Source organism: Ascaphus truei, chromosome 23 (genome assembly GCF_040206685.1).
Source record: "Ascaphus truei isolate aAscTru1 chromosome 23, aAscTru1.hap1, whole genome shotgun sequence".
Taxonomy (NCBI): Eukaryota; Metazoa; Chordata; class Amphibia; order Anura; family Ascaphidae; genus Ascaphus; species Ascaphus truei.
The window spans coordinates 4,410,781-4,433,781 of NC_134505.1; the positions used below are offsets into that span (position 1 = coordinate 4,410,781).

The 23,001-nt window shown below is 49.0% G+C and overlaps 1 protein-coding gene across 3 annotated transcripts in view; it reads left to right on the forward strand.

Moving 5' to 3' along the window:
- Positions 1 to 687: 687 nt before the first annotated feature.
- Positions 688 to 23,001, forward strand: part of LOC142473144 (uncharacterized) — a 29,736-nt gene continuing 7,422 nt past the window's right edge. Inside the window, exons 1-15 of one of the 3 annotated variants that reach the window (XM_075580315.1) lie at positions 690 to 955; positions 1,813 to 2,549; positions 5,181 to 5,234; positions 6,149 to 6,325; positions 8,071 to 8,529; positions 8,708 to 8,827; positions 11,643 to 11,705; positions 11,926 to 11,949; positions 13,569 to 13,694; positions 14,119 to 14,157; positions 14,437 to 14,508; positions 14,589 to 14,630; positions 17,241 to 17,268; positions 21,746 to 21,786; positions 22,932 to 23,001. The exon at positions 22,932 to 23,001 is cut by the window's right edge and continues 65 nt beyond it. In XM_075580315.1, coding sequence (XP_075436430.1) covers positions 805 to 955; positions 1,813 to 2,549; positions 5,181 to 5,234; positions 6,149 to 6,325; positions 8,071 to 8,529; positions 8,708 to 8,827; positions 11,643 to 11,705; positions 11,926 to 11,949; positions 13,569 to 13,694; positions 14,119 to 14,157; positions 14,437 to 14,508; positions 14,589 to 14,630; positions 17,241 to 17,268; positions 21,746 to 21,786; positions 22,932 to 23,001 — 2,203 coding nt within the window. In that variant the 5' untranslated portion in view covers positions 690 to 804. Of the gene's footprint in view, positions 956 to 1,812; positions 2,550 to 5,180; positions 5,235 to 6,148; positions 6,326 to 8,070; positions 8,530 to 8,707; positions 8,828 to 11,642; positions 11,706 to 11,925; positions 11,950 to 13,568; positions 13,695 to 14,118; positions 14,158 to 14,436; positions 14,509 to 14,588; positions 14,631 to 17,240; positions 17,269 to 21,745; positions 21,787 to 22,931 lie in introns of all 3 variants that reach the window. The other 2 variants (XM_075580317.1, XM_075580316.1) reach the window with 2 other exon arrangements.

The window sequence follows — 23,001 nt, forward strand, 5'->3', positions numbered from 1 at the left end:
ACCAGCCGACAAGGACATCCACCAGCCGACAAGTACTCCACCAGCCCGGATAACACCTTGGTCTTCACAAAGTTCACGGGCTTGGGTACCCTACGTGGTGGGGTTCACTGTCACACCGGTTACCCCACGACCATCACGGGCACGGGAGCTGGAGTCGCCAATGGATACCAACCAGCAGATCTGAAGCTCTCGTGGGCGCCAATCAACCTTCTGATCAGGAGAGGCCAACACACGAGGGACACCAGAATTGGGGGTCTCCTCCGGTGAGGGGTCCTCTCACCCAGGCCGTCTGTCCACTGCATAATACACTGTAAAAATGGCTCTAGACAAAGTGCCATGGGGTATCTTGATTCACCATATGGCTTATTATTATTATTAATATGATTAATACATTATTTATCCATTATAGAAAAATGATCCAGTGTTTCTCCATGCTGTTATTGTCTGTGTATGTTCCCTTGTACAGCGCCATCCGTGTGCACGGCGGTAACGCCAAATAATAGGAGACAATGGGAATAAAACCATGAGGATAAGGAGTCGCTGGCGCCCAGGAGCTTACAGTCTAAAGAGAACCCAGTGCCGTGTTACCGTGCCGTGGCGGGAGGGGGTTAGAGTGTCACCTCTTCAGGGTAGGATTCTAGGTGCCCCGTGAGGCTCTCGCAGGGGATTACCCTTGGGCGTGTGCTAGCTGCGCTCTTGGCCAGATAAGAGTGCGGATGGCCAAAGGTTGTTGTGTCGGCAGGGTGTAACGGAGGGGTTGCTGGCAGGCGCAGACTAAGTCCCTCTTACCCGTCCGTGGCAGTAATGGGGTGCCGGCCCCTGCTGGTGCTCCTCGTACTAGGGGCCGCGGCCCCCCCAGGGCAGGCGCAGTGGCTTATCTTTGGTGAGCGGAACACTCCGAAAGAGACCGCCCCTCCTGCGACCACTTCCCCCGAACCCGACCACCAGGAGAGAGGTACAAGGGGGGGGATGGAGGGTGTGACCTTACACGGGGGGGGGGGTACATTGTGCTTTGTATATCCGGACTTTGGGGGGCTTTGGTGAGTTGTGTGTGGTGTTTGTCGGATGTGCAGTGTCACATTTTGCAGAATCTGTCACTTGTGGTCACTGGTACATGTCGCTGTCATCTTTCTGTCTGCATCTGTCACCTCTCTCTCTCTCTCTCTGTCACCTCTCTCTCTCTCTCTCTCTCTCTCTCTGTCACCTGTCACCTCACTTTCTCTCTCTGTCTTTTCCTCTCTCTCCCTGTCGCTGTCACTCTGTCTTTAACTCTCTCTCTTCTCTCTCTCCCTCTCTCTCCCCCTATACCTCTCTCTCCTCCTTTCTCCCCCCTCTCCCCCTCCCTCCTCTCTCCCCCTCCCTCCCCCTTCTCTCCCCCTCTCTCCCCCCTCTCTTCCCCTCTCTCTCTCCCCCTCTCCCCCTCTCTCTATCTCCCTCCCTCCTCTCTCCCCCTCCCCCTTCTCTCCCCCTCTCTCTCCCTCTCTCTCCCCCTCTCTCTCTCTCCCCCTCCCTCCTCTCTCCCCCTCTCTCTCCCCCCCCTCTCTCTCTCCCCCTCTCTCTCACCCCTCCCCCTCCCCCTTCTCTCCCTCTCTCCCCCTCCCTCCTCTCTCCCCCTCTCTCTCTCCCCCCTCTCTCATCCCCACTCTCCCTCTCTCCCTCTTTCCCCCCCTCCCTCCCCCTCCCTCTCTCCCCTCTCTCCCTTTAGTATGAGTGTAAGAATATAAATGAAAGTGTGATGCTTGTGTTCATAGCTTCCATTTAACTCTTGCCCTGCCTCCCTCTCACACTCGCCCTATAACCCTAACACTTCAGACACAGGATTTTCCGAGGACAGACAGTCCATCCAGCTGACCAGACCCCCGCTGTATCAGACCACACCTGTCACAGAGCTGAGAGAGACCACCTATCCCACAAAAAAACCCACAGTACCGAGGGAGACCACCCACCCTACAGAAAACCTCCCAGAGCTGAGAGAGACCACCTATCCCACAAAAAAACCCACAGTACCGAGGGAGACCACTCACCCTACAGAAAACCTCCCAGAGCTGAGGGAGACCACCCACCCTACAGAAAGTCCTACAGAGGTGAGAGAGACCACCCACCCTACAGAAAGTCCTATAGAGGTGAGAGAGACCACCCACCATACAGAAAGTCCTACAGAGGTGAGAGAGACCACCCACCCTACAGAAAGTCATATAGAGGTGAGAGAGACCACCCACCCTACAGAAAGTCCTATAGAGGTGAGAGAGACCACCCACCCTACAGAACGTCCTATAAAGGTGAGAGTGACCACCCACCCTACAGGAAGTCCTATGGAGGTGAGAGAGACCACCCACCCTACAGAACATCCTATAAAGGTGAGAGAGACCACCCACCCTACAGAAAGTCCTATAGAGGCGAGAGAGACCACCCACCCTACAGGAAGTCCTATGGAGGCGGGAGAGACCACCCACCCTACAGACGCCATCCACCTCCCAGATCTGAGAGACGCCGCCCATACGATCCTAACGTCTAACAGGTCCCGCCTGGACCCCTCAGCCCAGGAGAAGGTAGGTTCTCACCACGCTCTCCTTCTTGGAATAACAAGGGGTAGGTAGCACACACAGGAGCGGTAAGAATCACTGCACCAACCATTCCAATAAAACACAGGTAGAAAGCTGCATCAATACCATCATGTAGATTTAAAAGTTGAATGGGGGGACGGGGGGGTGGGTTGTCTTTTTAACCCTTTCTGGCAGCAACAGGGTTACTGTAATCTCCCCGGCGGCCTACGACTTTACAGCCCCCACGGCCTCAGCTGCTCCCCCCACCCCTCCCCCGGAGAGAAAGATAACGCGAGCCGGCGGCCATATTAATTATCTCCGAAAAGGATCTTTAGAAATAAACCTAGGACAAAGTCCCGAGGCCGCACACACACACCTTAAATATAAGCCGTCCTGCGTAGGGTGAGGTCAGTACATGCGACGTGTCGCCGGGTTTGTTTGGGCATTCCATTTAGGCCGCGATTATAGTAACCGCGACGCCGTGCGCTCCGTCGCGCGCCCTTACTATAATCTCCGCCTTCTGTAGCACACTGATTCCCAATGGGGTAATGGCAGCTCCCGGGGAGGATAGCGGGGGTCCTGAGACAGTATGGGGACTGCGCTCTTCGTAAAGGCCCCACACTGCACATTGGCGCGGGTGCTGTAGCTGTCACAGCGGGGGGCTTCCCACAATGCTTTGCAGCCACCGCCGCAAGGCATTGTGGGGCGTGACTTTGGGAGCTCCAACAGTGAGTGACAGCAATAAACACCCCCCCCCCCCCCCATGCTGACGTCCAACGCAAGTAAGGAACTGACCGTTAAACACGTCCCTGTCATTAGGTCACTTTGCCCCTACGTGGGACTGTCCCTTTAACCCATTAACCACGTCCGTCATTAGGTCACTTTGCCCCTACGTGGTACTGTCCCTTTAACCCATTAACCACGTCCGTCATTAGGTCACTTTGCCCCTATGTGGGACTGTCCCTTTAACCCATTAAACACGTCCCTGTCACTAGGTCACTTTGCCCCTACGTGGGACTGACCCTTTAACCCATTAAACACGTCCCTGTCACTAGGTCACTTTGCCCCTATGTGGGACTGTCCCTTTAACCCATTAAACACGTCCCTGTCACTAGGTCACTTTGCCCCTATGTGGGACTGACCCTTTAACCCATTAACCACGTCCCTGTCATTAGGTCACTTTGCCCCTACGTGGGACTGCCTCTTTACCCCATTAACCACGTCCGTCATTAGGTCACTTTGCTCCTATGTGGGACTGTCCCTTTAACCCATTAAACACGTCCCTGTCACTAGGTCACTTTGCCCCTATGTGGGACTGACCCTTTAACCCATTAACCATGTCCCTGTCATTAGGTCACTTTGCCCCTACGTGGGACTGACCCTTTAACCCATTAACCACGTTCCTGTCACTAGGTCACTTTGCACCTACGTGGGACTGACCCTTTAACCCATTAACCACGTCCCTGTCATTAGGTCACTTTGCCCCTACGTGGGACTGACCCTTTAACCCATTAACCACGTCCCTGTCATTAGGTCACTTTGCCCCTATGTGGGACTGCTTCTTTAACCCATTAACCACGTCCCTGTCACTAGGTCACTTTGCCCCTACGTGGGACTGACCCTTTAACCCATTAAACACGTCCCTGTCATTAGGTCACTTTGCCCCTACGTGGGACTGTCCCTTTAACCCATTAACCACGTCCCTGTCATTAGGTCACTTTGTCCCTACGTGGGACTGTCCCTTTAACCCATTAAACACGTCCCTGTCATTAGGTCACTTTGCCCCTACGTGGGACTGACCCTTTAACCCATTAAACACGTCCCTGTCATTAGGTCACTTTGCCCCTACGTGGGACTGTCCCTTTAACCCATTAAACACGTCCCTGTCATTAGGTCACTTTGCCCCTACGTGGGACTGTCCCTTTAACCCATTAACCACGTCCCTGTCATTAGGTTACTTTGCCCCTACGTGGGACTGACCCTTTAACCCATTAAACACGTCCCTGTCACTAGGTCACTTTGCCCCTACGTGGGACTGACCCTTTAACCCATTAAACACGTCCCTGTCATTAGGTCACTTTGCCCCTACGTGGGACTGACCCTTTAACCCATTACACACGTCCCTGTCATTAGGTCACTTTGCCCCTACGTGGGACTGACCCTTTAACCCATTAAACACGTCCCTGTCACTAGGTCACTTTGCCCCTACGTGGGACTGACCCATTAACCCATTAAACACGTCCCTGTCATTAGGTCACTTTGCCCCTACGTGGGACTGACCCTTTAACCCATTAAACACGTCCCTGTCACTAGGTCACTTTGCCCCTACGTGGAACTGACCCTTTAACCCATTAAACACGTCCCTGTCACTAGGTCACTTTGCCCCTACGTGGGACTGTCCCTTTAACCCATTAAACACGTCCCTGTCATTAGGTCACTTTGCTCCTACGTGGGACTGACCCATTAACCCATTAAACACGTCCCTGTCATTAGGTCACTTTGCCCCTACGTGGGACTGTCCCTTTAACCCATTAACCACGTCCCTGTCGTTAGATAAATATAAAGCAGTGACACTGAGTACCCCATGCTGTGCTTGGGGTAATAACCCGTCTCTCTCCTGTTATCGCACCCTGCCAGGGGAACCTCTCTGCGTGTACCTGCCCGTCTTCCTCCGGAGCGCCGGGGTCAAAGGTGAGTGAGAGGAGCCGTGTCATGTTACATGTTTGTAATCGCACACATATGTGAACCCTTGCCCGGTAATTCACCACACACACACACAGAATAATACACAGGTACAACGTGGCTGAAAAGAAAATGGTGAGGCGGGGATTTTAATCATAAAAAAATGTTTAAAAAAAACGCTGAGTTACTGCAATAGATCACGGCAAATAATAACCCCCGCGGGGTGAGTGCAGTCACGGGTCTCAGGCATTCCTGCCCTTCCCCGTTATCTCTTCGCATACACTGCTCCCACTGCAGCAAGGGATTCTGGGTAATGACATGCAGCCCTGCCCTTCCCTTTTATCTCTTCGCATACACTGCTCCCACTGCAGCAAGGGATTCTGGGTAATGACATGCAGCCCTGCCCTTCCCTTTTATCTCTTCGCATACACTGCTCCCACTGCAGCAAGGGATTCTGGGTAATGACATGCAGCCCTGCCCTTCCCTTTTATCTCTTCGCATACAGTGCTTACACTGCAGCAAGGGATTCTGGGAAATGACATGCAGCCCTGCCTTTCACCATTATCCCCCAGCATACAGGGCTCCCACTGCAGCAAGGGATTCTGGGTAATGACATGCAGCCCCGCCTTTCACCATTATCACCCAGCACACAGTGCTTCCACTGCAGCAAGGGATTCTGGGAAATGACATGCAGCCCTGCCTTTCACCATTATCCCCCAGCATACAGGGCTCCCACTGCAGCAAGGCATTCTGGGTAATGACATGCAGCCCCGCCTTTCACCATTATCACCCAGCAAACACTGCTTCCACTGCAGCAAGGGATTCTGGGTAATGACGTGTGTCATGTTTGGCTTGTAAGCCATTGTAACATGGGATCCTCCGGCAGTCAGAGGGTTAACAGGCGTATTCTGGGTGTTTAACAGGGCGACAGGGGTGACCCCGGCCCACCCGGACATCCTGGCAGTCCCGGGCGGAGCGGGGAGAGGGGAATGGGGGGGCCACCTGGGCCCCCCGGCCTCCAAGGGCCACCCGGTCTCCAAGGGCCTCCCGGGTCGCCGGGAATGGCGGGGCCACTGGTAGCCATGGACGAAAGGGATCAGGTAAGTGTGTGACACACGGGTGTGAGAAGGATCAGGTGAGTGTGAAACAGGTGTGAGAAGGATCAGGTGAGTGTGTGACACAGGTGTGAGAAGGACCAGGTGGGTGTGTGACACAGGTGTGAGAAGGACCAGGTGAGTGTGTGACACGGGTGTGTGAGAAGGATCAGGTGAGTGTGAAACAGGTGTGAGAAGGATCAGGTGAGTGCGTAACATGGGTGTGAGAAGGATCAGGTGAAGGGGTAACATGGGTGTGAGAAGGACCAGGTGAGTGTGTGACACGGGTGTGTGAGAAGGATCACGTGAATGTGTGACACAGGTGTGAGAAGGACCAGGTGAGTGTGTGACAAGGATCAGGTGAGTGTGTAACATGGGTGTGAGAAGGACCAGGTGAGTGTGTGACACAGGGGTGTGAGAAGGACCAGGTGAGTGTGTGACACAGGGGTGTGAGAAGGAACAGGTGAATGTGTGACACAGGGGTGTGAGAAGGAACAGGTGAGTGTGTGACACAGGGGTGTGAGAAGGAACAGGTGAATGTGTGACACAGGTGTGAGAAGGAACAGGTGAGTGTGTGACACAGGGGTGTGAGAAGGAACAGGTGAGTGTGTGACACAGGGGTGTGAGAAGGAACACGTGAGTGTGTGACACAGGTATGAGAAGGAACAGGTGAGTGTGTGACACAGGGGTGTGAGAAGGAACAGGTGAGTGTGTGACACAGGTGTGAGAAGGAACAGGTGAGTTTGTGACACAGGGGTGTGAAGTTCTGGCATTGGAAGGGGCCGTATGAAATAGTGATGGAAAACCATCAAGTCAACGCTTATGGGGAGACCCCTTGATGCCTAGTGTGAACTGTAGTTGTGTTGGATATACATTGTGTTGGATATACATTGTGTTGGATATACATTGTGTTGGATATACATTGTGTTGGATATACATTGTGTTGGTTATACATTGTGTTGGTTATACATTGTGTTGGTTATACATTGTGTTGGTTATACATTGTGTTGGTTATACATTGTGTTGGTTATACATTGTGTTGGATATACATTGTGTTGGATATACATTGTGTTGGATATACATTGTGCTGGTTATACATTGTGCTGGTTATACATTGTGCTGGTTATACATTGTGTTGGTTATACATTGTGTTGGTTATAAATTGTGTGTGAGTATCTTGTGTTTATTGTTTTTGTATTCCTTGGTGTTTGTTGTGTGATGTGTGTAGTGTGGTTGTGTTTTTGGTCTTTAGTTGTGTGTGTATGCTGTGTTTATTGTAGCTGCTTTCTTGGTATTGTATATGTTGTGGGTGTGGTGGTTGTGTGCTGGTGGTGGTTGTGTTCTCTTTGTGTTATATAGTGTAGTTCTGTTCTTGGAGTTGTTCTGTTGTGTGTCTGTGTGTGTGTGTGTTATGTGTTTGTTGGTGTTGTGTGCTGTGGATGTGCCCTTCATGTTGTGTGCTGTAGTATTGTCCTACGTGTTGCGTGATGTAGTTATGTACTTGGTGTTGTCTGTTGTCATTGTGTCCTTTGTGTTATGTGCTGTAGTTGTGTCCTTGGTGTTGTGTGCTCTAGTTGTGTCCTTTGTGTTGTGTCCTGTAGTTGTGTTCTTGGTGTTGTGTCGTGTAGTTGTCTTCTTGGTGTTGTGTGCTCTAGTTGTGTCCTTTGTGTTGTATATTGTAGCTGTGTTAGAAGGGTTGTGTTGCCAGTTACCATCCCATCACACAGTCCAGTGTCCCCTCTTTCCTCCAGATACTCCCAGGGCTGTCTGGCTCCGCCGGGCCTGAGGGGCAGCGTGGGCCACCTGGTCTCCAGGGGCTACTGGGACCACAGGGTCATGAAGGTCCCCAGGGACAACCAGGCCTTCCAGGGCTCTCAGGAGATCCTGGACATCCCGGGCCCCCAGGCTCAATGGGGCCAAAAGGAGAACAAGGCCCAGAAGGCTTCCCGGGGCTACGTGGACTCCCAGGTCTCACTGGCCCCCAAGGTTTTGAGGGCCACCAGGGGCCAGAAGGCCTTAGAGGACCCGAAGGCCCACCAGGACCTCATGGACCCCAAGGAATTGAAGGCCTCCAGGGACTCCCAGGCCCAGAAGGGAGTGCTGGCCTGCCGGGGTTACCAGGTTTACCAGGAACGGATGGGGCTCAGGGGCTGCCAGGCCCCCAGGGGCCAACCGGGGCTTCTGGGATCCCAGGTCTCAGAGGACCACAGGTAATGTAGACTCTGGCATTACTGGGTGTGAATGAAAGGAATAATAAGAGGTGTGGTGCAGTGGTTAAGGTTTTGACACAGAAGTCTCTTGCTCGTGGGGTTGATGCCACCTTCAGACAAATACTCTCTGGGACATATTGGCCCAAATCCCTTTGGACCCTTTTTTTTTTTACGTCAGGGAGAGAAAGGAGACCCTGGGCTTTCGGGACCACCAGGAATCAGGGGGGCCCCTGGTGACAATGGACAGCGGGGCCCCCAGGGGCCACCCGGACCCCCCGCGGACTCTGCGTGCTGTAAAGTGAGTAGTTGTAGTGTTAGAAATATACCAGCACAGTGTGTGTATCTGTGTGTCGCTGTGTGTGTATCAGTGTATATCAGTGTGTCCCTGTGTGTACATCAGTGTGTCCCTGTGTGTGTATCAGTGTGTCCCTGTGTGTGTGTATCTGTGTGTGTGTCAGTATGTCACTGTGTGTGTATCAATGTGTGTCAGTATGTCACTGTGTGTGTCCCAGTGTGTATATCTGTGTGCGTCAGTGTGTGCGTCAGTGTGTGCGTCAGTGTGTGCGTCAGTGTGTGCGTCCGTGTGTGCGTGTCCGTGTGTGCGAGTCCGTGCGAGTCCGTGTGTGTGCGTGTGTGTCAGTGTGTGTGTGTGTGTGTGTCAGTGTCAGTGTGTGTGTGTGTGTCAGTGTGTGTGTGTCAGTGTGTGTGTGTGTCAGTGTGTGTGTCAGTGTGTGTGTCAGTGTGTGTATCAGTGTGTGTATCAGTGTGTGTATCAGTGTGTGCTCTCAGCGCTCTGCCTCACCGCTAACATATCGCTCTCTGACTCTGTCCCAGGAACGCGTCACTGTGTGTGTGTATCAGTGTGTGTGTATCAGTGTGTGTATCAGTGTGTGTATCAGTGTGTGTACTCATCGCTCTGCCTCACTGCTAACATATCTCTCTCTGACTCTGTCCCAGGAACGCGTCACTGTGTGTGTGTGTGTATCAGTGTGTGTGTATCAGTGTGTGTATCAGTGTGTGTGTATCAGTGTGTGTACTCATCGCTCTGCCTCACTGCTAACATATCTCTCTCTGACTCTGTCCCAGGAACGCGACACTGTGTGTGTGTATCAGTGTGTGTGTATCAGTGTGTGTATCAGTGTGTGTGTATCAGTGTGTGTACTCATCGCTCTGCCTCACTGCTAACATATCTCTCTCTGACTCTGTCCCAGGAACGCGTCACTGTGTGTGTGTGTGTGTGTGTATCAGTGTGTGTGTGTGTATCTGTGTGTGTATCTGTGTGTGTATCAGTGTGTGTGTGTGTGTGTGTGTGTGTATCAGTGTGTGTACTCATCGCTCTGCCTCACTGCTAACATATCTCTCTCTGACTCTGTCCCAGGAACGCGTCACTGTGTGTGTGTATCAGTGTGTGTGTGTGTGTGTGTGTGTGTGTGTGTGTGTGTATCAGTGTGTGTGTATCAGTGTGTGTACTCATCGCTCTGCCTCACCGCTAACATATCTCTCTCTGACTCTGTCCCAGGAACGCGTCACTGTGTGTGTGTGTATCAGTGTGTGTGTGTGTATCAGTGTGTGTGTATCAGTGTGTGTACTCATCGCTCTGCCTCACTGCTAACATATCTCTCTCTGACTCTGTCCCAGGAACGCGTCACTGTGTGTGTGTGTATCAGTGTGTGTGTGTGTATCAGTGTGTGTGTATCAGTGTGTGTACTCATCGCTCTGCCTCACTGCTAACATATCTCTCTCTGACTCTGACTCTGTCCCAGGAACGCGTCACTGTGTGTGTGTGTGTGTGTGTATCAGTGTGTGTGTGTGTGTGTGTGTATCTGTGTGTGTATCAGTGTGTGTATCAGTGTGTGTATATCAGTGTGTGTGTGTGTGTGTGTGTGTGTGTGTGTGTGTGTGTGTGTGTGTGTATCAGTGTGTGTGTATCAGTGTGTGTACTCATCGCTCTGCCTCACTGCTAACATATCTCTCTCTGACTCTGTCCCAGGAACGCGTCACTGTGTGTGTGTGTGTGTGTGTGTGTGTGTGTGTATCTGTGTGTGTATCAGTGTGTGTACTCATCGCTCTGCCTCACCGCTAACATATCTCTATCTGACTCTGTCACCAGGAACGCGTCACTGTGTGTGTGTGTGTGTGTGTGTGTGTGTGTGTGTGTGTGTGTATCAGTGTGTGTGTGTGTGTGTGTGTGTGTGTGTGTGTGTGTATCAGTGTGTGTGTATCTGTGTGTGTATCTGTGTGTTTATCAGTGTGTGTGTATCAGTGTGTGTGTGTGTGTGTGTATCAGTGTGTGTACTCATCGCTCTGCCTCACTGCTAACATATCTCTCTCTGACTCTGTCCCAGGAACGCGTCACTGTGTGTGTGTATCAGTGTGTGTGTGTGTGTATCTGTGTGTGTATCAGTGTGTGTGTATCAGTGTGTGTACTCATCGCTCTGCCTCACCGCTAACATATCTCTCTCTGACTCTGTCCCAGGAACGCGTCACTGTGTGTGTGTGTGTATCAGTGTGTGTGTGTATCAGTGTGTGTACTCATCGCTCTGCCTCACTGCTAACATATCTCTCTCTGACTCTGTCCCAGGAACGCGTCACTGTGTGTGTGTGTGTGTGTGTGTGTATCAGTGTGTGTGTGTGTGTGTGTGTGTGTGTGTGTGTATCAGTGTGTGTGTGTATCTGTGTGTGTATCTGTGTGTGTATCAGTGTGTGTGTATCAGTGTGTGTGTATGTGTGTGTGTGTGTATCAGTGTGTGTGTATCAGTGTGTGTATCAGTGTGTGTATCAGTGTGTGTACTCATCGCTCTGCCTCACTGCTAACATATCTCTCTCTGACTCTGTCCCAGGAACGCGTCACTGTGTGTGTGTGTGTGTGTGTGTATCAGTGTGTGTATCAGTGTGTGTGTGTGTGTGTGTATCAGTGTGTGTATCAGTGTGTGTATCAGTGTGTGTGTGTGTGTGTGTGTGTGTGTGTGTGTGTGTGTGTGTGTGTGTATCTGTGTGTGTATCTGTGTGTGTATCTGTGTGTGTATCTGTGTGTGTATCAGTGTGTGTGTATCAGTGTGTGTACTCACCGCTCTGCCTCACCGCTAACATATCTCTCTCTGACTCTGTCCCAGGAACGCGTCACGCCCTCGTTTCCTGCTCAATATGCAGCGAGTCCGGGACCTCCTGGCCCAAAGGTGAGAGTCACGTGTGTGTGTGTTTGTACACATGTATGTTGTATGTGTATATATATATATATATATATATATATATATATATATATATATACATGTATTTACACGCGTGTGTATGTACAGTGTACACATGTATGTTGTATATGTGTGTGTATTTGTATCTACACATGTATGTGTGTGTTTCAGCGTGATGACCTCCAGGTGATGTCTGTTTGTTTTCCAGGGAGAGAAAGGAGATCCGGGAGAGGTTTGTACGCGCACACATATATACCATCGTCACGCATACCTGTCACATATATACCATCGTCACGCAGACCTGTCACATATATACCATCGTCACGCAGACCTGTCACATATATACCATCGTCACGCAGACCTGTCACATATATACCATCGTCACGCAGACCTGTCACATATATACCATCGTCACGCAGACCTGTCACATATATACCCTCGTCACGCAGACCTGTCACATATATACCATCGTCACGCAGACCTGTCACATATATACCATCGTCACGCAGACCTGTCACATATATACCATTGTCACGCAGACCTGTCACATATATACCATCGTCACGCAGACCTGTCACATATATACCATCGTCACGCAGACCTGTCACATATATACCATCGTCACGCAGACCTGTCACATATATACCATCGTCACGCAGACCTGTCACATATATACCATCGTCACGCAGACCTGTCACATATATACCATCGTCACGCATACCTGTCACATATATACCCTCGTCACGCAGACCTGTCACATATATACCCTCGTCACGCAGACCTGTCACATATATATACCATCGTCACGCAGACCTGTCACATATATACCATCGTCACGCATACCTGTCACATATATACCCTCGTCACGCAGACCTGTCACATATATACCATCGTCACGCAGACCTGTCACATATATATACCATCGTCACGCAGACCTGTCACATATATACCATCGTCACGCATACCTGTCACATATATACCATCGTCACGCAGACCTGTCACATATATACCATCGTCACACAGACCTGTCACATATATATACCATCGTCACGCAGACCTGTCACATATATATACCATCGTCACGCAGACCTGTCACATATATACCATCGTCACGCAGACCTGTCACATATATACCATCGTCACGCAGACCTGTCACATATATACCATCGTCACGCAGACCTGTCACATATATACCATCGTCACGCAGACCTGTCACATATATACCATCGTCACGCAGACCTGTCACATATATATACCATCGTCATGCAGACCTGTCACATATATACCATCGTCACGCAGACCTGTCACATATATACCATCGTCACGCAGAGCTGTCACATATATACCATCGTCACGCAGACCTGTCACATATATACCATCGTCACGCAGACCTGTCACATATATACCATCGTCACGCAGACCTGTCACATATATACCATCGTCACACAGACCTGTCACATATATATACCATTGTCACGCAGACCTGTCACTCACTGGAGGGCAGTCTCACTCACTGGCGGGCAGTCTCACTCACTGGCGCAGTCTCACTCACTGGGGGGCAGTCTCACTCACTGGAGAGCAGTCTCACTCACTGGAGAGCAGTCTCACTCACTGGGGGGCAGTCTCACTCATTGGAGGGCAGTCTCACTCACTGGCGGGCACTCTCACTCACTGGTGGGCACTCTCACTCACTGGAGGGCACTCTCACTCACTGGAGGGCACTCTCACTCACTGGCGGGCTGTCTCACTCACTGGAGGGCACTCTCACTCACTGGAGGGCAGTCTCACTCACTGGAGGGCAGTCTCCCTCATTATAAGGCAGTCATTCATTCATTTTTCTGATTGGAGCAGGGCTGCGCTGGTTGCCATGGAGACAGAGAGGTTGGGGTAACTGGCCCCCCGGGACCTCCAGGCCCCCAGGGGCCCCCTGGACCAAGAGCCCCCCCGGAACCAAACCTCCTCCCAGTGTACCCGGAGGTTAGTGAAAGCACTCGGGCCTTTAACACCTCTTCCCACTCATTATCAACATGAGAGTCTCTCCCGGGGGGGGGGGGGGTTATTCTGAGGCAGGGCTTTACCATCTTTACCCAATCTCCCCTGGGGTCAGACTCTCTGCACATGTTTAACGCGCCAGGGCATTAACTTAACCAAGGATGCTGCCCTTGTTAGCCAAACGGATAAAGGTGAAGAGCAAGTCATTACCAGATAAGAAAACAAATGCAGGGACTTGTGACATGCTGTGAGAAGATTTTGCAGCCCCCCTCACCCCCCCTTCCCCCAAGCCATGGTGGTGGGGGGGGGGGATCAGAGTTCTGAAGAGTTTTTCAAATGCACGATGGCGGCCATTTTTAAACCCCCCTGTGAGGTGGTGATGAGACGTAACGCTTCTCTCTCCCCTTAGGATGCCAGATCGGAGATATATGGAGCCTTCCTCCACTCTGTAAGTTACATCATGCTAAGGGGTGGGTGGGTGTGTCCGTGTGAGTGTGCGTGTGAGTGTGAGTGTGAGTGTGCGTGTGGTGAATTAGTGCTGGACTGTAAAAAACAAACACATGTTGCCATACAGTATATACTGCAAAGGGGGCAAACAGTCTTATTACACATAGGGTCCCGGTGCCACCCTATGCTGCCTCACACACCTCATAATTAGGGTCGGTGTTGTGTTCAAAGGGGTTAACGAAGTATGGGGTCCCATAATATATCTTATCTTTGTTTTTAGGGTACCCCTGGAAATCCCGGGCTGCCTGGCCCCCCCGGCCCCCCCGGCCCGCCAGGAGTGGTTTACCTCAATGTAAGTTTGGGGTTTGTAGGGTGGCAGCCGGCTGCCAGAAAGGAGGGGGCGATGTTAACGGGTTCTGTGTCTCCTTGCAGAGGGTGCATCCTGTGCCCCTGAGACCGCACTGCAAGCATACGGTAAGCTGGGAGCCTGGCACCTCTAGGACTGGGCAGCTTAGTATATGGGTATGGGCATACAGAGCCTGGCACCTCTAGGGGTGGGTACAGAGATACAGAGCCTGGCACCTCTAGGGATGGGTACAGAGCCTGGCACCTCTAGGGTGGGTACAGAGCCTGGCACCTTTAGGGATGGTACAGAGCCTGGCACCTCTAGGGATGGGTACATAGCCTGGCACCTCTAGGGATGGGTACAGAGCCTGGCACCTCTAGGGATGGGTACAGGGATACAGAGCCTGGCACCTCTAGGGATGGGTACAGAGCCTGGCACCTCTAGGGATGGGTACAGAGCCTTGCACCTCTAGGGATGGGTACAGAGCCTGGCACCTCTAGGTATGGGTACAGGGATACAGAGCCTGGCACTTCTATGGATTGGTACAGGGATACAGAGCCTGGCACCTCTAGGGATGGGTACAGAGCCTGGCACCTCTAGGGATGGGTACAGAGCCTGGCACCTCTAGGGATGGGTACAGGGATACAGAGCCTGGCACCTCTAGGGATGGGTACAGAGCCTGGCACCTCTAGGGATGGGTACAGAGCCTGGCACCTCTAGGGATGGGTACAGGGATACAGAGCCTGGCACCTCTAGGGATGGGTACAGAGCCTGGCACCTCTAGGGATGGGTACAGAGCCTGGCACCTCTAGGGATGGGTACAGAGCCTGGCACCTCTAGGGATGGGTACAGAGCCTGGCACCTCTAGGGATGGGTACAGGGATACCTCTAGGGATGGGTACAGGGATACAGAGCCTGGCACCTCTAGGGATGGGTACAGAGCCTGGCACCTCTAGGGATGGGTACAGAGTCTGGCACCTCTAGGGATGGGTACAGAGCCGGGCACCTCTAGGGATGGGTACAGAGCCTGGCACCTCTAGGGATGGGTACAGGGATACAGAGCCTGGCACTTCTAGGGATGGTTAGAGAGCCTGGCACCTCTAGGGATGGGTACAGAGCCTGGCACCTCTAGGGATGGGTACAGAGCCTGGCACCTCTAGGGATGGGTACAGAGCCTGGCACCTCTAGGGATGGGTACAGAGCCTGGCATCTCTAGGGATGGGTACAGAGCCTGGCACCTCTAGGGATGGGTACAGAGCCTGGCACCTCTAGGGATGGGTACAGAGCCTGGCACCTCTAGGGATGGGTACAGAGCCTGGCAGCTCTAGGGATGGGTACAGAGCCTGACACCTCTAGGGATGGGTACAGAGCCTGGCACCTCTAGGGATGGGTGCAGAGCCTGGCACCTCTAGGGATGGGTGCAGAGCCTGGCACCTCTAGGGATGGGTGCAGAGCCTGGCACCTCTAGGGATGGGTGCAGAGCCTGGCACCTCTAGGGATGTGTGCAGAGCCTGGCACTTCTAGGGATGGGTACAGAGCCTTGCACCTCTAGGGATGGGTACAGAGCCTGGCACCTCTAGGGATGGGTACAGAGCCTGGCACCTCTAGGGATGGGTACAGAGCCTGGCACCTCTAGGGATGGGTACAGAGCCTGGCACCTCTAGGGATGGGTACAGAGCCTGGCACCTCTAGGGATGGGTACAGAGCCTGGCACCTCTAGGGATGGGTACAGAGCCTGGCACCTCTAGGGATGGGTACAGAGCCTGGCACCTCTAGGGATGGGTGCAGAGATACAGAGCCTGGCACCTCTAGGGATGGGTGCAGAGCCTGGCACTTCTAGGGATGGGTACATAGCCTGGCACCTCTAGGGATGGGTACAGGGATACAGAGCCTGGCACCTCTAGGGATGGTTACAGAGCCTGGCACCTCTAGGGATGGGTACAGAGCCTGGCACCTCTAGGGATGGGTACAGAGATAGAGCCTGGCACCTCTAGGGATGGGTACAGAGATACAGAGCCTGGCACCTCTAGGGATGGGTACAGAGATAGAGCCTGGAACCTCTAGGGATGGGTACAGAGCCTGGCACCTCTAGGGATGGGTACAGAGCTAGAGCCTGGCACCTCTAGGGATGGGTACAGAGCCTGGCACCTCTAGGGATGGGTACAGAGCCTGGCACCTCTAGGGATGGGTACAGAGCCTGGCACCTCTAGGGATGGGTACAGAGCCTGGCACCTCTAGGGATGGGTACAGAGCCTGGCACCTCTAGGGATGGGTACAGAGCCTGGCACCTCTAGGGATGGGTACAGAGCCTGGCACCTCTAGGGATGGGTACAGAGCCTGGCACCTCTAGGGATGGGTACAGAGCCTGGCACCTCTAGGGATGGGTACAGAGCCTGGCACCTCTAGGGATGGGTACAGAGCCTGGCACCTCTAGGGATGGTTACAGAGCCTGGCACCTCTAGGGATGGGTACAGAGCCTGGCACCTCTAGGGATGGTTACAGAGCCTGGCACCTCTAGGGATGGTTACAGAGCCTGGCACCTCTAGGGATGGTTACAGAGCCTGGCACCTCTAGGGATGGTTACAGAGCCTGGCACCTCTAGGGATGGTTACAGAGCCTGGCACCTCTAGGGATGGGTACAGAGCCTGGCACCTCTAGGGATGGGTACAGAGCCTGGCACCTCATCTAGTTGGTACCCACCGGGGCACATGACTTACTCTGCTGTGTATTCTGTGCAGGTTCCTAGCGGAGACTCAAAGGATACAGGTAATATTCCAAACTCTATCTATCCATCTACTGTATCTATCTATCCATCTACTGTATCTATCTATCCATCTACTGTATCTATCTATCCATCTACTGTATCTATCCATCTACTGTATATATCTATCCATCTACTGTATCTATCCATCTACTGTATCTATCCATCTACTGTATCTATCCATCTACTGTATCTATCCATCTACTGTATATATCTATCCATCTACTGTATCTATCTATCCATCTACTGTATCTATCTATCCATCTACTGTATCTATCTATCCATCTACTGTATCTATCCATCTACTGTATATATCTATCCATCTACTGTATCTATCCATCTACTGTATCTATCCATCTACTGTATCTATCCATCTACTGTATCTATCCATCTACTGTATCTATCCATCTACTGTATCTATCCATCTACTGTATATATCTATCCATCTACTGTATCTATCCATCTACTGTATCTATCCATCTACTGTATCTATCATCTACTGTATCTATCCATCTACTGTATCTATCCATCTACTGTATATATCTATCCATCTACTGTATATATCTATCCATCTACTGTATATATCTATCCATCTACTGTATATATCTATCCATCTACTGTATCTATCCATCTACTGTATCTATCTATCCATCTACTGTATCTATCCATCTACTGTATCTATCTATCCATCTACTGTATCTATCCATCTACTGTATCTATCCATCTACTGTATCTATCCATCTACTGTATCTATCTATCCATCTACTGTATCTATCCATCTACTGTATATATCTATCCATCTACTGTATCTATCCATCTACTGTATATATCTATCCATCTACTGTATCTATCCATCTACTGTATCTATCTATCCATCTACTGTATCTATCCATCTACTGTATCTATCTATCCATCTACTGTATCTATCCATCTACTGTATATATCTATCCATCTACTGTATCTATCCATCTACTGTATCTATCTATCCATCTACTGTATCTATCCATCTACTGTATATATCTATCCATCTACTGTATCTATCCATCTACTCTATCTATCTATCCATCTACTGTATCTATCATCTACTGTATATATCTATCCATCTACTGTATCTATCTATCCATCTACTGTATCTATCCATCTACTGTATCTATCTATCCATCTACTGTATCTATCCATCTACTGTATATATCTATCCATCTACTGTATCTATCCATCTACTGTATATATCTATCCATCTACTGTATCTATCTATCCATCTACTGTATCTATCCATCTACTGTATCTATCTATCCATCTACTGTATCTATCCATCTACTGTATATATCTATCCATCTACTGTATCTATCCATCTACTGTATCTATCTATCCATTTACTGTATCTATCCATCTACTGTATATATCTATCCATCTACTGTATCTATCCATCTACTGTATCTATCTATCCATCTACTGTATCTATCCATCTACTGTATCTATCTATCCATCTACTGTATCTATCTATCCATCTACTGTATCTATCCATCTACTGTATCTATCCATCTACTGTATCTATCTATCCATCTACTGTATCTATCCATCTACTGTATATATCTATCCATCTACTGTATCTATCCATCTACTGTATCTATCCATCTACTGTATCTATCCATCTACTGTATATATCTATCCATCTACTGTATCTATCTATCCATCTACTGTATATATCCATCTACTGTATCTATCTATCCATCTACTGTATCTATCCATCTACTGTATCTATATATCTATCTACTGTATCTATCTATCCATCTACTATATCTATCTATCCATCTACTGTATCTATCTATCCATCTACTGTATCTATCCATCTACTGTATATATCTATCCATCTACTGTATCTATCCATCTACTGTATCTATCTATCCATCTACTGTATCTATCCATCTACTGTATCTATCTATCCATCTACTGTATCTATCCATCTACTGTATATATCTATCCATCTACTGTATCTATCCATCTACTGTATATATCTATCCATCTACTGTATCTATCCATCTACTGTATATATCTATCCATCTACTGTATCTATCCATCTACTGTATCTATCTATCCATCTACTGTATCTATCCATCTACTGTATCTATCCATCTACTGTATCTATCTATCCATCTACTGTATCTATCCATCTACTGTATATATCTATCCATCTACTGTATCTATCCATCTACTGTATCTATCTATCCATCTACTGTATCTATCCATCTACTGTATATATCTATCCATCTACTGTATCTATCTATCCATCTACTGTATATATCTATCCATCTACTGTATCTATCTATCCATCTACTGTATCTATATATCTATCTACTGTATCTATCTATCCATCTACTGTATCTATCTATCCATCTACTTTATCTATCTATCCATCTACTGTATCTATCCATCTACTGTATATATCTATCCATCTACTGTATCTATCCATCTACTGTATATATCTATCCATCTACTGTATCTATCTATCCATCTGCTGTATATATCTATCCATCCATAATCTACTGTATCTATCCATCTACTGTATCTATCTATCTATCTATCTATCTATCTATCTATCTATCTATCTATCTATCTATCTATCCATCTACTGTATCTATCTATCCATCTCCTGTATATATCTATCATCTACTGTATCTATCTATCCATCTGCTGTATCCATCTATCCATCTACTGTATCTATCTATCCATCTGCTGTATATATCTATCCATCCATAATCTACTGTACCTATCCATCTATGTATCTATCTATCCATCTACTGTATATATCTATCCATCCATAATCTACTGTATCTATCTATCCATCTACTGTATATATCTATCCATCCATAATCTACTGTACCTATCCATCTATGTATCTATCTATCCATCTACTGTATATATCTATCCATCCATAATCTACTGTACCTATCCATCTATGTATCTATCTATCCATCTACTGTATATATATCTATCCATCCATAATCTACTGTACCTATCCATCTATGTATCTATCTATCCATCTACTGTATCTATCCATCTACTGTATATATCTATCCATCTACTGTATCTATCCATCTACTGTATCTATCTATCCATCTACTGTATCTATCCATCTACTGTATCTATCTATCCATCTACTGTATCTATCCATCTACTGTATATATCTATCCATCTACTGTATCTATCCATCTACTGTATATATCTATCCATCTACTGTATCTATCCATCTACTGTATATATCTATCCATCTACTGTATCTATCCATCTACTGTATCTATCTATCCATCTACTGTATCTATCCATCTACTGTATCTATCCATCTACTGTATCTATCTATCCATCTACTGTATCTATCCATCTACTGTATATATCTATCCATCTACTGTATCTATCCATCTACTGTATCTATCTATCCATCTACTGTATCTATCCATCTACTGTATATATCTATCCATCTTCTGTATCTATCTATCCATCTACTGTATATATCTATCCATCTACTGTATCTATCTATCCATCTACTGTATCTATATATCTATCTACTGTATCTATCTATCCATCTACTGTATCTATCTATCCATCTACTGTATCTATCTATCCATCTACTGTATCTATCCATCTACTGTATATATCTATCCATCTACTGTATCTATCCATCTACTGTATATATCTATCCATCTACTGTATCTATCTATCCATCTGCTGTATATATCTATCCATCCATAATCTACTGTATCTATCCATCTACTGTATCTATCTATCTATCTATCTATCCATCTACTGTATCTATCTATCCATCTCCTGTATATATCTATCATCTACTGTATCTATCTATCCATCTGCTGTATCCATCTATCCATCTACTGTATCTATCTATCCATCTGCTGTATATATCTATCCATCCATAATCTACTGTACCTATCCATCTATGTATCTATCTATCCATCTACTGTATATATCTATCCATCCATAATCTACTGTATCTATCTATCCATCTACTGTATATATCTATCCATCCATAATCTACTGTACCTATCCATCTATGTATCTATCTATCCATCTACTGTATATATCTATCCATCCATAATCTACTGTACCTATCCATCTATGTATCTATCTATCCATCTACTGTATATATATCTATCCATCCATAATCTACTGTACCTATCCATCTATGTATCTATCTATCCATCTACTGTATATATCTATCCATCCATAATCTACTGTATCTATCTATCCATCTACTGTATATATCTATCCATCCATAATCTACTGTATCTATCTATCCATCTGCTGTATCTTTCTCACCCCTCTCCTCCTCTCTCCCACCCTTCTCTCCTCCTCTCTCTCCCCCACCCCTCTCTCCTCCTCTCTCTCCCCCACCCCTCTCTCCGCCACTCTCTCTATCCCCCCCTCTCCCCCTCCCCCTCCATTGATTTGTTCATTTTTTCCCCCCTCCAGCCTCCGCCCCGGTTTCCGGAGTCCCGCCGGGATATCAGAAGGTGAGCTCACAATGCAGGGAACCCCCCCCCCCCCCCCCCTGTCAGCCTCATCACCATCTCTCACAAATAACCATAGTCCCACGAACCTCCCTTCCCTCACAACCAGGGACCTCTTGTGGCCCAAGGAAGCCCTGGGGACAAGAGGACCATCAAGTCCACCCTAAACTAAGCCTCTCATAACCGTAAACAAGGACGCCCCCAATGCACGTCCCATGGGACTAATCAATTAGTTCATTTCCATACATTTTAACTTCTCCGCATGGGTCTTGGGCTTCCATCTCTTGGCCAAACCATGTTAGGCGGTCACCACACCAAAGTCCGACCCGATCAGCAGGTTCCGGCGCGACATAGCGTAGCATAGCATTGGTAGTGCTGACAGAGTCCACCCGAGACTTGATGGCACCTTAACATGTTGTGGCCAAGAGATTGGACTCGATGATCCAAATGAGAAGAAAGGACATAGCAATGACCCAAATCCTTTGCCCCATCGGACGTTCATTGAGGCTTCTTTGGTTACCACCGTATATTTGAGGTTGGCTTCCCAGTAGTCTTATTAACTATATAATGCCGGGGGGGCTGGGTTTTCACTGGCTGACGTTGTGTATGTCCAGAGCGCTATTAAAGCTGGTGTCCCACTTATCGAAACGCACCGTATTTTCCAACAAAGCAAGATGGCTGCTGGCCAATAGAACAGACGAGCAAAAGTAGGGTAGGAGTCTTGGTGGGATCTGGTCCGGGGCTGCGGACCCCCAGCTCCGTGACCCCCTGCAATACCCTCCCTCTCCCGGATCCGACTTCCGCCCCGGACGGAAGTAGGCCATTAACGGTATCGCCTCCGCCGTACCTGCGTTTTGTCTGTAGCAAACCGGTGACGGCACTTAGCCATGTAACACATTCTCCTTGCCAGAGCAGTGGCGAAAAGGGTTAACAGACCGAGGAAGGGATATATAATGGTAGCCATCTTTAAAAACACCCTGCGTCAAATAGGTCCTGGCATGCACATTTTCAGGACATGGGGGGGAGGGGGTGACATGTTGCAGAAATTCATGAGATGTGACCTCGTGATTGGTGCGGTGACATCGCTAACGCAGACGCGTGGTTGAGGTTGCCGTGGTGACGGCGCAGTGTCGCTTGGGGTGTTTCAGGTGCAGAGCTGGGTGTTCCCGACCCAGGAGGAGATGTCCCGGGCGTGGGAGGAGGTGCCAGAGGGCAGCC